The 16,244-nt window shown below is 34.0% G+C and overlaps 1 protein-coding gene across 9 annotated transcripts in view; it reads left to right on the top strand.

Moving 5' to 3' along the window:
• LOC143182513 (phosphatidylcholine:ceramide cholinephosphotransferase 2) overlaps nucleotides 1-13,656 on the top strand; it is a 72,067-nt gene extending 58,411 nt beyond the window's left edge. For all 9 annotated transcript variants that reach the window (XM_076383541.1, XM_076383537.1, XM_076383539.1 and 6 more), the window contains 4 exons: nucleotides 7,102-7,312; nucleotides 11,781-12,055; nucleotides 12,149-12,324; nucleotides 12,451-13,656. In XM_076383541.1, coding sequence (XP_076239656.1) covers nucleotides 7,102-7,312; nucleotides 11,781-12,055; nucleotides 12,149-12,324; nucleotides 12,451-12,606 — 818 coding nt within the window. In that variant the 3' untranslated portion in view covers nucleotides 12,607-13,656. The remainder of the gene's footprint in view (nucleotides 1-7,101; nucleotides 7,313-11,780; nucleotides 12,056-12,148; nucleotides 12,325-12,450) is intronic.
• Nucleotides 13,657-16,244: the final 2,588 nt, after the last annotated feature.

Raw genomic sequence — 16,244 nt, 5'->3', positions numbered from 1 at the left:
CTGTCTAGTAATCTCAACGGAATAATCAATTTAAAATACAGTAGGCGTATGTAATTACGCATTTTCCTACTCAAAAATCTTTATATTCATGTTGGATTCGCTAATGTTCAGGAAGTTATGCGACTAAAGTTTTGATACTTCAGCATAATGAGACTATAAAAAGCGAAAATAAAACCAGTATTTTTTAACAAATCTTATGATAACTCAATAAAAATGAGACTAAATGCAACATATTTGCACATACAAAATTATATGGAGAGATCATAAGGAATCAGTTAATGGTAGTTTCGTCATGTTATACGATGTATACTAACAAAAAATTGAATTTTTTAATTAAAGTGTTGTCCTGATACAAACTTGAAAACTCATCTTTTCTTGGAATTATTTCTTCACTATATCATATCTTTAATTTAGAGAAGGTATAATAGTTATATTTTATAAGTCTGTGACTGGTTTCAAATTGTGAACTTGTATCAATTGAGACAAAACTGTAAACATAAATTATCTTCGAAGTTACAAAGGGTGGCCATTACTGCATAAATAGGTACTTACATTTTTTAATAAATCTTTAAAACATAGGTAGTATCCATTAATTATACTTTTCCGGTTAAGATTATATGAAATATCAATTAAACGAACTACTTGTTTGAATTATTTCAAAATTAGTTTGAAATTATGCAAATTAATTTGTCCATATAATTTTCTCTCGTTTGCAGATGATCGAAATTATATTGCATTTGTTATCACATTCATTAATAAGGGAGTAGTCACACGCTCAATAATTACTATTGATCGTCAGTCATCGATCAAATTTCAAACATGGCAATGATAGGATGAATACAGTAATTGTATTTAAGAAATAACTCGTAATAGATAATTTGCAAGTATCATTATTATTTCTTAGATATAATTTCTATATTGAATCTACCGTTTCTACGTTTGAAATTTGGTCGGTGGCTGTCGATCGGTGGTGATGGTTGAGCGTGACCATGAGCTTCTTAGCTTGTATATTTATAAACACGGCTTCAGATAATTTCCTTTAGGCAAAGATAAAATCATCTATATGACGTCAGACACGGGCAAGATGTATAAGCTGTTAGTATGACATACCTGCCATATCGAAAGAGTGACACACCAATGTTCCGAACCTGTTAAACTGTTTTACTCCTTGACATTAATGAGAATGTAAAAATGGGTTCATTCGAAAGAAAACAGTTCAACGCAGCGTAGTCAAATTCAAAAATTCACAGTCATGGAATTCTAGCATTTTTCTATAATTTAGAGAGTGTTTTGAACAAAATCACGAGTTGACTGCGCTACGTCAAACTTTTTTCGCTCGAATGAACCCTTTCCCAGCTTAAAATCTTTTCATATAACGATGAAAAGTCGCAGAGTATAAATCCATGCTATAACATTGCTTTTTGCTGGGTTATCGATAAAACAGAACGAAAAATGTGACAAATTTAGTTGAGCTTTTGCGAACCAGGAAGGTATGAAATTTTGAGGGAATACCTCGTGCCAATGCGTATTTCTTATTAACAATTAAATCCAATCTATAAACAGGCTGTAGTAGGTTGCGTAGTACAACTGCGAAAGGCGTCTATATGTAAAGATAAACCGAAAATAATGACCGTTATATATATACATATATGAAGCCCAGAAATAGTGAGATACACTTATACTAGACGAATCTTTAAATTTAATTTTCCCGAAAACTAAGTACCTTATAAAAAAATTGTAAAAAAAAGTGTTTGATTTATTTTTGTATGTGTGTAGAATTATCCTCTTCCCGGTTGTATCGCACATCCTGTCACATTATATACGTTTAAAAGTTAGTAGTATGTATCCTTAAAACAAACGATTGTGTAGCTGCGGATCATAGTTTCATTATAAGTAACGCGTCTTAGGTTCGTACCACAAACTTAGGAATCTTAGGAATATAGGGACTGGGACTGGTCACACTTTGACAAGGGGCAGAGTGCGGTATGACGTGAAGAGGGTAAGTCGTCGGCCATCTTACGTTGCCCTCGTACAGCGGGAAATTTAAATAAGGCTAGAAGAGAAGCTGTTATCGCCTTGTATCATATTTTGTTTCAATTTTATATTTAATATCTTCTTGAATGATTACAAATCCTTATTGGTTGCTAAAATTAGAGTAATTTGTGTTGTTTTTCAGGACAGATATAAAAAGGAACATAAGACATAGAGTTAGAAATTAAACTTAAATTTTATTGATTTTTGAAATGTATAAATTTATTATAAATACTTCTTATACTCTTACTTCTTTCTATTTGCTTAGAACATATTTTTAAAAATTTTTTTTAATTTTTCTAATTTTTAAAAATTTTGCCACAATTGCTCTTATCAAATGTACAATATGATTATCTAGAGGCGATTGCTCCGCCGTGTGCTCTTCAAGCTCTTTGAAAATAATTGTATTTCCTACAAACATTTCTAGAACTTTGTTTAACAAATACGTATCCGTAAAACGTTTGTTTAGTAGCCCATGGCCACTTTCTTTCTGGGCCGCTCTTAAAACAATTTCTGTTTTGTCACGTATGAAGATTACATCGTCGGATGGGTAGATAACCCCACCTCTGGTTTTTAAATAAATTAACTCTGAATTCCTACAGGAATCTTTCTTTAGAACCGTTTTACACGTGTCACAATGTATTTTCTTGTATAATTGTCTTACAATGAAGCCCGCTATACATGCCACTACGTGTTCAGCATATACCGCTAATTGGCAAATTGGTATTGATGATGATTCAGAATCATCTAATGATTTTGTAAAAGTTTGCAAAATCTGTAAGTCATTGGAATCATCTAGAAGTCGCTCATGATTCGTAGAAGCATTAATGACACTAATGGAAGAAATAATTTTTTTGGCAAAAGAAACATGTAAAATTGGAACATGGTCAAGTGGAAGGCAGTTACTATCTTTTCGTTGGAGAATTCATAACTCTGTGTGGTGATATGGATGTCGCTTTATCACATAAATTCCCACCAATGATTGAAATTTCAGTTTGTGTTTCTGTATCACAAGCTACCAAATTTGATTCTTTGTTGTTTGTGAATTCTTCACAATTTATATTAGAAGGTTCAGCAAGTTGTTTTGAAGGTAAATAACTTATATCAATGTTTTCTGAATGCTGTTGATTTTCAGTTACTTCAATATTTTCAACTATCTGAAAAGAATTTCAAATATTTAGTTTCGATGCCTTTATTTATTAAAGTCAAATATGTTTTGTTGAAACTTACTTTTGGTATACATAGTATTTTCTCTAAGTCGAACACAACTTAATGATGTGCAATCGAACATTTCTTTTGAAAAATGTTTCGAACAAATTAATGTGTTATTTGTTACATGTTCTTCATTAAGTTTCAGAATGCTAATCCATTCCTTCCTTCGTTGTTTATTCTTCGGAAGTCTACAATAATATTTAAATAATAATTAAAAAATATTAGCTTACGAATAAATGATATAACAATCACAGAGCAGTAAATAAGGAACATTAAAAAAAGCTTTCATTTTATTAATTATTAATTACAAATAGATAAATAATAGTTCTCTGCCAGTTAACTCCTTTTTCATTCATTAGGTTAGGATACGTGTAATTGCAATAAATGTAAATTATTTTTATCACTTACCTGTGAAATGTAATTTTTTCACCACCTTTTTTTGAATATTTTGCGTGACAATTTTGTATTGGGCAGGTAGGCATTTTTTATATCAGTATAAATACTGTAATCTAACTGTATGTACTGAGCTGTGCTGAACTGTATATAGCAACCATATGATAGCAACTGAAGGCAACCTAATACGGTGGATATCCTCCCCTCTTGGCGTTATACCCCACGTACTTATGTCCTGTCCCTGTATTCCTAAGTCCGTGGTTCGTACTCAGTATGAAAAGAATTATTTTTTTTAAATATTTCAATTCCATATAACACTATTTTACAAATATTGTAATTTCTTTATGCAAATTTTCGTTTATAAATACATATTTAACATATAGATACATACATTTGAGCTTTTTTCTGTGTATTTTATCGAGGAGTTTCCACTACCTAATTATCTAGGCTCTACACACAGCAGCATCACACGCATAATGTTTCCGTGTGTTGTGATCTATATACAGCATTTGTTTTCTTATATATTGTGTGGTTATGGCTCACCACGTTAGACACGTTATTTTAATTCCCTGTAAATACATACGTATGTATACTTATTATAGAGAAAAGTTTAACATATTTATTAGATATGTATTGTTGTGCCCCGCGTGGTGACTTTGCAAGACGAGGGACGGGATATGGACTTTGGGTCCGTGAGCGGTTAAAGGATTAGAATCCACCGGGTGATTTCAACAAAACTCCGTTTATTGAGCAAAAGGTACTGAACAGTTCAGGAGGTTACAGTGATCGCTTCGACCTGTTCTCGGCCGTGGTTAGCTTCGAACTCCTCGATTTCCAACTCCCTCGAGTTCTGTTCGACGTTTTTTGGTGAGGTTGCATATTACTATATATGGTTTTGTTAGCAACAACGTTAAGATGTCGATGCTGAATTAGTGGAACGTGCTTAGCGGAACATGTGTCTTTCTCGAGCATTCTTGGGTGACGCAACTATGTTACACGGATGGGCGTTGTCTGGCACAACAGTATTTACGAATGAACATTTGCATACCAAAATTGCACTATTTGTGAAGTAATATTACATACAATTTAAATATTTAAAACAAAAAACAGAAAAGTCTTTTCCATACTGGGTATTGAACACAGGATCTGTCATTTCGAAAGAAATCATCATTCACAGCCAGCTACCCAACAGCCTTTCTTGAGGCTATTATTATTTCCTAAGTACATATGTACGGACTTGTTTTAATTGTTCATAAAAAATGCGCATAGAAATATTCTCCAGAATGTCATGGCTTGATCTCAAGACTCATCCCTCAAAATTTCATAGCAATTTTTAGGGATCCCATCAGGAACGGATTTACGCACAGGCACTAGGCGGTTGCCTCGGGACCCATATGAAAGGAACTCCCTAAACAATAAAAATATACATCATTTAACCAGAAATTCCGTACGTGTAAACGAATAGAATAGTATTAGCAGCCATTGTAAAAAATTTCAGGCAAATCGGATGAAAATTTACGCCAGTTTACGAAGTTATTGTTAGCTTTTAACACCTAGAGTGTGGATTATATAGCTACATTATTAACGCGATAAATGTGAAACAGATGTCTTTTCAAATGCTTGATCTAAATATTCTTAATTTTATATCTATTTAATTTTGCATACAAATAAAGCAATACATATTCTGCATAATTTATTTATTTTAATGGGGCTCCAGAAATTTTGAACATCTCGGGCCTTTCGAAGACTGGATCAGCCGCTACCTCCTTTTATAAATCGTAAAAAGAAATTTGGGCAAATGAAAAGATCGTGCCTAGCTCGTGTTGCTTGCCGGCAACTTGAACAGTTAAATCTCAACGTTTCAAGAGTGAGAGAGTAAGGGTCACATCTGCTTTCTCTCTCGACTTTTCGCAACTATCCGATGTGCTGAGCTCACATATACGTGGCTCATGTAATAGCTTAGAAATTTTCTAAACCGCGTCCCAAATTCGAAATCATAGAATAGCTCCATCTCGCGTTCAATAAACGGCTACGTGCCTGTAGGTAATGCTATTCCTGTAACGAAAACTGTAACAGCAAGTAGCGATTTGGCAATCTCGAAAAGTCACGTGACTAGTCACCCCCTTAAGGATAAATGTGATAACTTTTACGAACTGTAAAAGGAAGTGTTCACAATATTAATTTAGTTCTAGTAGAGACGATTGCGAAATGTGATCTCGATTTTCGACATATTATCAGTAATGCTAAAATGAAAAGTATCATTTTGAGAAAAACGTGTTTAAAATAAGTTAGGTCGACACGCTAAACCAGACGCTGCGTTCTTTAAACTTTTAAAACTTTGAACACAGACTGAAAATTTACAAAAAATATTTTCGAAACTATAAACACTTAAAAATTGCATTAAGTGAATGTTGATTTATTGCACCTTTTAGACGGAAATATTCTTTAACACATTCGAGGCCAGTGTATGTATTCTAAGATTATCCTCAACGGTTGACAATAGTTTTCTAATAAGTATAAAAATGACTCATTGTTAAACGTTATGCCCTCGGCTAATGGTGCTTGATATCAAACTAGTTGAATCCAAGTGACTTAACCCTTTGCACTCGAAGTTTATTTTGAGTCATATTACCAGCAACTCGAAGCCATTTGAGTGAAAAGATCATATTCACATGTAAGTTCATGATATACGCATTGAAAGAAAAGTCATCGTTGTATGTTATTATTTTTTTTAATTGTTTATGGATACAAATGTTAGGATATATAAAAAAAATTATAAAATTATTACATTTTGTAATTTTCCAAAGTGTGATACCTCTCGAAGCAATTGCCAATATGTAATCTTGGCTTCTCTAGACAGGTATCACAAAAATAATGGGTCTGCCGTCTTTCGCCTGGAATTTTTCTATTCGAACACACTACACAATCTTTCTTGGTTCCAGAACGTATAATATGTAGGTGGTTGTTGAGCCTACCCTCCGTATTTGGTGTATAAGTGTATTCTCGAGATGTGCTGTTTTGTCGAAAATTCCCAATCAATTGGTCCACCAACAATTTTACAAACTTCAAATGTGACATTGGTTTTTCATTATTTATTTTTTTAACAGAAGTGTAAAGTGTAAAAGAAGTCATTTGTCACCAACAACGAAACATCTTACAACTAGTTTTTACGATTTGTTCTTGTTCTTATGTTAAAAACTGAAAACTATTTGCATTGTCTCCGTAGCGGAGCCCTCGAGTTTGAAGAAAAATTTTAAATGGCTCCGCTCCGGAGCCCTCGAGTGCAAAGGGTTAAATTCAAGTAACTTGACTGATTTGAACGAGCTTTAAGGAGCGTTTTCTGTATATAATGTTGTTCTGTTATCATAAACAGATGTGCTCGTGTTTAATAAGATTAGGGAACCTAAGTGTAAAGATATTAAGAAAAATATATTTTTTAAAATATTGAATTGATTTATGTTACAGCATTTTTATTCATGGTCGTGAACTTCATATTGACCACTGCCTCTCTCGCAATGGTACATGAACGAGTTCCAGATCGAAATACGTATGGACCTCTCCCTGATATTGTGTTGGACAACGTTGCCGCTCAAGATTGGGCCTTGAACGTATCCGAAGTTTTGATCATGATAATGTCCAACTCGGCGATGATTTTTATTATTTTCCATAAGCACAGGTATGTATTGCTTATAAACATATAAAATTAAGTTTAGAAGAAATAAAAATGTTTGGTACAATACTTTATTATAAATAGTATATAAATTATTAGTCAAATATAAAATGTTACAACAGTTATTGTTTAGTTTTCATTTGTATAATATTTCGGTAAATGAAACAGGTATATTACTTTTTTATATTTTTTTTTTTTTGTTTTTATACAGCTTAACGTCGCGTCAACTTCAAGGTTATTAGCGACGATTTGTTACATTTGTCACAGTTTGTCTATCAGTTTGGTGTCTATTGTAAAGTTTGTTAGGTTTTCAATTACTTGACGGGAGCTTAATTTGGTTACGTTTGCGATTCCATATTTGTTTCTGAAAGAGGCAAATTTTGAGCAGTCGTGAGAATGTGCAGGATTGTTAATTGAACTTTGCAGATGTCACAAATAGGTGACGGGGTGTTTTCGAGAAGGTGCTAATGAGTGAGTTTTGAGTGGCTGGTAATGATTCGGGTAAGAGCTACTTGTGCTGAGCGATTGAGTGTGGTACGTGAGATGTCTTCGTCTATTGAGATCATTGCCGGGTGCAGACTCGCGCTTCTGAGGTCATTCCAGCTTCTTTTCCATTCTTCTTTGATCCGTGACTTGAGTCTGGTTAGTACGTCTACGTATGAAGTAGGTTTCTTTATGGTGGAAGAAGGTAGGTTGGTTGCGAATATCGCTGCATTATCTGCTTGCTCGTTGCCAGATATTCCTTGGTGAGATGATATCCACGTGAGAAGGATGTTTTTCCCGCTTCTACTCAGTTCTGAGTAGAGGAATTTTATGTGGGAGATTATTATGTTGTTATTGTCGTTGATGGAGGAGCTGTTATCAATGCTTTCTAGCACTGACAGGGAGTCGGAGTAGATTATTACAGATTGTAGGTTGTTTTGTTTTATTAAGAAGAGTGCTTGAAGAATGCCATATGCTTCCGCCGAGAAGATGCTTGTGGAATCGGATAGTCTTTCGGTGGTGATACAGGTCTTGAAGGCGAGACCAAACCCTACTCTATTCTCCGACTTGGAGGCACCGGTGAAGATTCGGTTCTGGAGGGAGAGCTTATTGTCCAGTTCGAGAAAATTCGATTTGTGTTCTATGGTTAAGATGGAGTTTTTTGGTTGGCTGGTGAGATCTTTATTGATTTTTGGGGGGATCAAGGTCCATGGAGGTGAGGGGCTGGAAGGAATGGCGATATTTGGCTCGAGGTGGGTGTTGAGGTTGTTGAGATACGTATTAATTATGCGGTAGATCGGAAGGGGACGTTTAGACCTGGTTTGGTGTACGTCAGGAGAATGGTTAGGGACTGTGTGGTGGTAAGCTGGGTTGTTTGGATTGGTTTGGATTTTTGCTGCGTATTTAAGGGTGAACATTTTTTGTCTTAGGTTAAGCGGCATTCCCGAGGCTTCGAAGAGAATGCTGGTGATTGGGCAAGTAAAATATGCTCCCGTGGCTATTCTCAGGGCTGAGTTTTGCACTGGGTTAAGTTTCTTCAAGATATGATTTTTGGCTGAATTATAAATTATGCTACCATAGTCCACTTTGGATCTGATTAGGGTCCGATATGAGTTGAGAAGGACCTGTCGGTCGGTGCCCCAATTTCTATTGGCTAAAGTTTTGAGGATATTCAGTCTTGAGAGTCGGCTTTAAGTTGAGTGATGTGTGGTAGCCAGGAGAGTTTGCTATCAAATGTAAGTCCTAAAAGTTTAGTTTTGTTAATTAGTTTTATTCTAGTGTTGTTGACACGTAGATCCGGCTCAGACTTGGAGTGGTTTCTGGATCTAAAGAAGAGTACGCATTCAGCTTTTTCTGTAGAAATTTTAAGACCGGAGACGTTAGACCAAGCGTTGATTGTATTTAGAGAGGCTTGTAGTAATTCAGTGATGGTTTTGATGTTTTTTCCTTTGCACAAGATGGTTAAATCGTCGGCAAAGAGGTACGATTTCACCGGTGGGTTGATTTTGTTTAGTATCTCGTTGATTCCAATGAGGAAAAGGGTGACACTTAGAGCGGAACCCTGTGGGACTCCGTTTTCAGTTTTGAACATATTCGATAGAAATCCATTGGCCCGTACTTGAAAAGTTCTGTTTGAGGGGAAGTTGTGTATGTATGCCTGCGTATGTCCGTCGATGTTGAGCTTGGATAAGTTTGCTGTTTTTATGATCCATTTAGGAGGACGAATGTTGATCTGCGTGTTGGTGCATGAGATGAAATCTATTTTAATGGGGAAATGGTCCCTGTCGTGTAGGTTGTTGATCACTTGCCATTCCAGGAGGTGGGCTAGTTGCCTACTGCATATGCTGAGATCAATTGCGCTGCATGAACCGTTTGATACGTTGAATCGAGTGTGAGATTCTGTGTTTAGGAGTATAAGATTAGGGTTATCGAGTAGTTTTTCTATTGTTTTTCCTCTAGGGTCTGTGTGGTTTGAGCCCCATATAGAATTATGGCTGTTGTAGTCGCCAGATAAAATGAAAGGCATGGAGGGAATTGATTAATAACCTTCTAGAGGTCTTCAATATTTATAGGTTGATTATTTGGTAGGTATAAATTGCAAATTATGATATCCCTTGGGAAATTGATTGTAACTGCAATGGCTTCTAGGTTGGTTTGAAGGGGAATTTCTTTAGACTGAAGTTTGTCAGATACAGCAATAATGGTGCCGCCACTAGCGTGGGAGGCGTTGACTTTTTTTTTTTTTTAAAGTTAATTTCTTGTAAGGAGAGTACAGATGGATTCTGTTGCTTTTGTTTTGAGTTGTTCAATATTGAGTTGTTCAATATGAGCTTGGTATCCGTTGATATTCCATTGGATGATTGTGCACATTCTTGAAGTTATCCTTGAGGCAATTAGTTGGTTGGGTCGTTGTCGGAGTCAAATGTTCAGTTTGGCGTGGATTCGAGTTCCTGGGTCTTGGTAACGTTGGGAGAGGTATTGGATAAGGAAATTTTTAATTATTTGTTGAGCCTATGGAGACGGTTTTTGATACTTCTCTCTTGAAGGGATGAATAGATTGTGGTTATCATATTTGTAAGGGCTTGAATATCTGACCTGTACTGGAGGGCAATACCGATGGGATTGTTGGCGCCGATTGAGTTCTCTATAAAACTTTTGAGTTGGAGAAAGTCTAAAATAAAATCATTGTTTTCCTTTCCGAAGAGTTTTTTGTAATGCACTACGTTTCGGTTCTTTTTTTGTTGTACTGGGTCTGGGTTCGTCTTTTGTTGGAGTGGAGGAGTCTTTATTTTTTTTTATCTGGAGTAGCGTTTGCGAGAAACTTAGGGGAGTGGTTGAAGGCTCTACTGACTCAATATTGGGAGAAATGATTTGGTTACATTGTTTGGAGATGTGGCCTTCCTGGTTGCAGATAAAGCAGCTGAGTTTGTCAGTTGAGATAAATGTTCTGTATAACGTTTCTTCATAGGTGATTGTAAATGTTTTTGGGACTTTATGAAGGTCATCTTGGTCGATGTATAATTGTCTCCTGAAGCTTAAAATATGGCTAAATCCTGGTTCATGAATGCCAACACGGAGGAAAGACATTTTTGATGCAAGTTTTATCTGTTTTTCTACGAGAACTTTCTCTAGTATTTCGTGAGGGATAGTTGGGGAGACGTTTGACAAAATAATTCTTTGAGATGGTTTGAGCAGTGGTCTGATTGGTGTTGATACCCCGTTGACAGGATACATACATATTCTTCCATTCTAAATGCGGGAGATGAAGCGAATAGATGTAGAATTAATTAATTTACCCATTGAGTGTGCGTGGTCTTTTAGAGAGGTGCCTTCGATTGCATTTATTATTACTGGTTGATCCTTTTTGGGAAATAAAGTAGTTTCTTCTTTCCAGCACTCATTAAACTGAGTGAAATGAGGAATCGGAATAAGGAATATGGAAGTGTACTGTTGTTCTTCCACGAGGCAAAGCAACAGAGATAGCGATAGGTTTTGAACACTCACTTTCGACTGAACTGAACAAGGCACGCGCGTGAATAATCAAAGCAATCCCGAGCCCGGACAGAAACTGTCTTGACTCTACCGCGGTTGAGCCACTACTGTATATTACTTTTTTTTTTGTTGTAGAAGTTGAATGTCAATTACTTTGCAAATTATTACCATATTTCTTATATTTTGATGATTTAAATCAATTTTGACTTAAGGGTATAATTGGAATAAATTTTAAATATAGGATCAGCTAAAACTAAGAAATTTAGTACCAATACAGTATTTAAATAATTCTAATGTATTTGTTTGTAACAGTGGTTAAATCCTAGAATTTGTTTTAAAAAACTGTAGCTTATATCTGAATAATGTTAAGAACAGTAATTATTATAACTCTATCTCAGAGTTTTTTTAAACTAACATTATCTTAATTGCCTTTTACTTTTTAAATATCATGATAAGCAATGCTGTGATTATTATTTTATAACATTATCCCTTTTTCCAGATTTATTGTTGTTAGACGGGTGTTTCTCATAATGGGATTGTTATATATGATGCGAAGTATCACAATGTATGTGACAGTACTACCAGTAGCCAGTAAAACATATTTCTGTAGTCCAAAAGCGAACAATACTAGCCCACTTCTCATTACAAAGAGAGTTTTACAACTTATATCTGGCTTTGGCTTATCGATAAATGGAAAGCATACTTATTGTGGGGACTATATTTATAGCGGTCATACAGTTGTGCTTGTACTTAGTTACCTGATTATCAAGGAATGTACGTATTTCTTTTAAAAAATAATAAACCCTTGAAGAAGGTGACTATACTAGAAAAAACATGAAAGGATTAAAACTCTGTTTTTAACTATAGATTCTCCAAGAAGATGCCAACCAATTCATTGGCTAGCAGGCATTGCTGTTCTTGTAGGAGTAATTATGGTTTTGGTGGCCCATGGTCACTATACTGTGGATGTCCTCATTGCTTACTATGTAACTACTCGCTTATGGTATATCTATCATACATTAGCTAATAATTCACACCTGAAGGTAAGTTTTAGTTTCTTGTGTAGAAGATATACAATACATATAAATTTATTTAAAAAGTAATATGTTTTTAAATATAGTGTAGAAATAAATTTAATATATTAATAAAACACATTTAAATGTTTGCAGCAATATGAACCAAACAACTTTCTGGCTCGGCTCTGGTGGTTCCCTGTTTTTAAATATTTCGAGAAAAATGTAGGTGGCACTGTGCCACGACAATATGATTGGCCATTACCCTGGCCCCGAAGATTCCTTGCCAAACACCCTAACCGAGATAGTTAATGTCTGTCTTAATGTCATGATACCGGCTGACAAACAATGAAATAACTTCTGTTGATATTTCTGTGTGTATATGTGTATATATATATGTACATGTATATATATATATATATATAACATATATGTATACGTGCTAGGCTTACAATTTGAAGATAAGGCTTTACTAGAAAATGGTATGAAAAATGTGCATGAACCTTTGTCAATCTCTTAACTTAAAGGCTTGATGATAAAGGTTTGCAGTGTTCATTTCACCACAACATGAGTGATAGGTGAAAAAAGTGCTTGTACTATTATGATCATTATCGTCCAATTGTATAACCTATTTTTCCTTGATTTTGATATGACTTATACATTATGTAAAAAACTAGATAGTGATAGATAAAAAATTAGCTTCAGAAAGAATTCATTTAATGGGAGATATCGGAGGGTTATCAATAAATTAGCGTATAAAATAAATGTTAGATATCTCTATTTTCAGATACTTCGAAGGTGAAATACAGTAGAACTCCGTTTATCTGTATATATCTATACAGATATCTATACAGATCTCTACACATAAAGTAGCGCAATTGATAAATTTGTAAGTTAAATTATAAACTGCTGCTTTATTATATACATAATTTATTCAAAAACAATTATGTACATATTTTAGTTTGAAACCATAAAATAATTAATTTGTCTTATCCAAAATCTTGGAAGGTGTAAGTTCCATAAGATAACGAGGACATTGCAAATCAGTAATATCTGACTCTGGTTATGTTTCAAACTATTTGATAACTGCCTTTGAAACAATTAAATAGTGGATCGATGTCAGTAACAATTGATTTTTTACTTCTGTGTTACTGTATTCAGATTTTTTTTTTCAATTTTTTTGATGCGTTTATAATTTTATATACCATAATTTTACATGTGAATCTTCATCATTTAGAACTTGGAAACAAATAACATAAAATGTATTCTGTGATATTGGATTTACATAGAATATTCATTGCTAGTTTTTTTTGTTCATTAATTCTATTGCTTCTTCATTATGAAAGAGTTTTCTCCATTCTGTGTAAAAATTTCCATCAAGTATAATTAGTATATCTACATTTTAGTTGTTTGCAAATAGTATTTTTTTAAGTAAATGTTTACAATATATTTTTTTGTAATTTTTTAAAATTCTTTTGAAAAATGGAAGGATGTATTATCTAATGTGAGCAGAATGTTTCTTCATATTTCTTATTATCTTTTCATACTCAGAATAAAGTGCAAAAGATTCTCCACTTTGAAGAATTTCGTATTTATTTATCTATTTTTCTGTGTTCTATGCAATAGAATTCTATCTAATTTCTGGCGTTGAAACTAATTATAATGTGCTCTACCTCCATAAATATTATAGTTGTGTGTAGCAATCTCTGTATCCAGAACAATTGACTTCTGAGATAGAAATCTCCAATACAAACTGGTCTCATCAGCGTTGTACATACAGTCCTCTGAATAATTTTGTTCTTGTATGAAAATGTGTTAGGTCTTCTTGAATGCTTGGACAGTCCCTGCATGGAAAGTTTCTCGGCTTAAATATTTAATGAATGTATTCCGTGGCATATTTTATAAAATTTCTGTATTGCGTTGAATTGTTTGTCATATATTCGCTATAAGACAAAACGTTCATATAATGTATTGGAACTTCGAATATTTGAAACTGTGTATCAACTTATTCGTATAAATGGAATGCAGATAAACGAAATTCTACTGTGCTTAAATGTAAATTGTGCTATATTCCAATTCGAGTATGAAATACGAAACTGTCTTATTAATATAGAATTATTACAAGAAATGTTTTTTTAAAATCCTTATTCAAACAACGATACAACTGAAAAATTAAACACGTCGTTTAAATAAACATGCAATTTTGTTTGCCGTGATACTATTTTGTGGGTAATTTTTTAAACACATTTTAAAGTTATTAACTTCCAATACCAAAAAGATGTCGTTCTTTATACTTACTATATGGTAGTCTGCCTTATTCCGATGAAAGTTAATCGAATGAACTGCATTGCAATCTTTATATTCAAACCAGTCAATTATCTTTCATTTTTGTTTTCTAGTTTTATCTTGTAGATTATTATTATTACACTATATATGTATATTTATGGTTTTTGTACGTAATGATACTGGAAGTGTTGGCCCATAATTTTAAAATGATCGTGTAATTTCGTGGGACCAAACAGAACAGTTGGGAATGTAACCATGTTGCGATTGGAAGTAATTGTTTTGGTGAATAACAAATAAATTTGTAGTAACAGTAATTGTCATATCAAAAGAATTTTAAGAACGAACATGACTGATAAAAGATTTCAAACATTGATGCCATGGTTCTATATTTTAGAACGTCACCTTCAAAGTTCTTATTGATACGTAACCATATTGTATCGTAATGTGTTCTGAGATATACTAAATTTCTCGTCTATGACAACATACTGCGCATTCAAATTCTAAACGACCTGCGTAATAAAATGTAGGACATGCAGAGTAGTATGTAATTCGTGATTTCTCGGAATAAGGTCGTCTTGACACTTTTACATGCACCGAATGTTGTCATGCATGCACAAAAACGGAATTGCAAATCATACGAAGAATGTTATAACACGACTTTAACGAATACTTCCCACACGCATGAAAAGATATAATGATTCTTCGCATGATTTTTTCTTCCATCAGTGTATTATTTTGCTAATTCGCAATAATAATTCATTGTGATTCTTGCCTAGCTCTATCGTAAGAGCAACTTTTAGTTTTGTCATCGTAATTTTTCTTTAAACTATTAGTACAAATGCTTAAAATCCTTGTGTTGGAGGACCGTGCAGGGGTGTACGTAGGTCGTTTAACGAATCTCAGTTTCTTGTAACGGAGTGAAAACTAATGAATGCAGAATGATAAACAAATGTTGAAAACGTTGAACGATTACTTGTAAAATTTGTGCATAGTTTAAGTAATGTTGCCAGCGATTTGTTATCGTCTGCACACACAATTTATTGTTAATACTCGTGCAGAACTCTCGTTATTCGTTGTGCGAGCTATCCACGTTCAATGCATAGCCTGTTTGGCATTTCTACTGATATGAACTTTGTAAATAAAAAGTAAGATTGCCAGAGGAAACCTTAATGTCTTGTTTTTTGTTTGTAACTTTTTTTTGCCGTGCGGTTGAACGACGAGAGACAGAGATTTTTATATAATACTTATTGTGAGCGAAGGATATAAAGCGAGAGGAATAGAATAATTACACGGGCTTTTATTACATATAATTATCTTATTCTGCCTGTGATGATAGAAACAAGTCATCGTTGTGAGAGTTGTCTTTTCTTGTGACATGTAACGAAACAAATGGTCGTGAAATAATTTAAAATAGCATGTAAATTTGACAAATTTTTTCAAAATAAAATTGTATAATTGGTTCTTTAGAAATTCTCCACATATTTTGAAAGGCAATCTATTATGTCTACAAATTATACCAGCGACCTAATCAAATGGCACAATAATGAAGACACACGGGACTGTAGGAGGTTAATACTTATAGATGCGTGTATCGAATATATTTTAATAAGATAAAATGTGATTCGTAGACACTTTTAAGTGACAGCATTCGAAGTCTAAACGGG

Source organism: Calliopsis andreniformis, chromosome 8, assembly GCF_051401765.1.
Source record: "Calliopsis andreniformis isolate RMS-2024a chromosome 8, iyCalAndr_principal, whole genome shotgun sequence".
NCBI classification, from domain to species: Eukaryota; Metazoa; Arthropoda; class Insecta; order Hymenoptera; family Andrenidae; genus Calliopsis; species Calliopsis andreniformis.
This window is presented reverse-complemented; position numbering and strand designations above follow the sequence as displayed.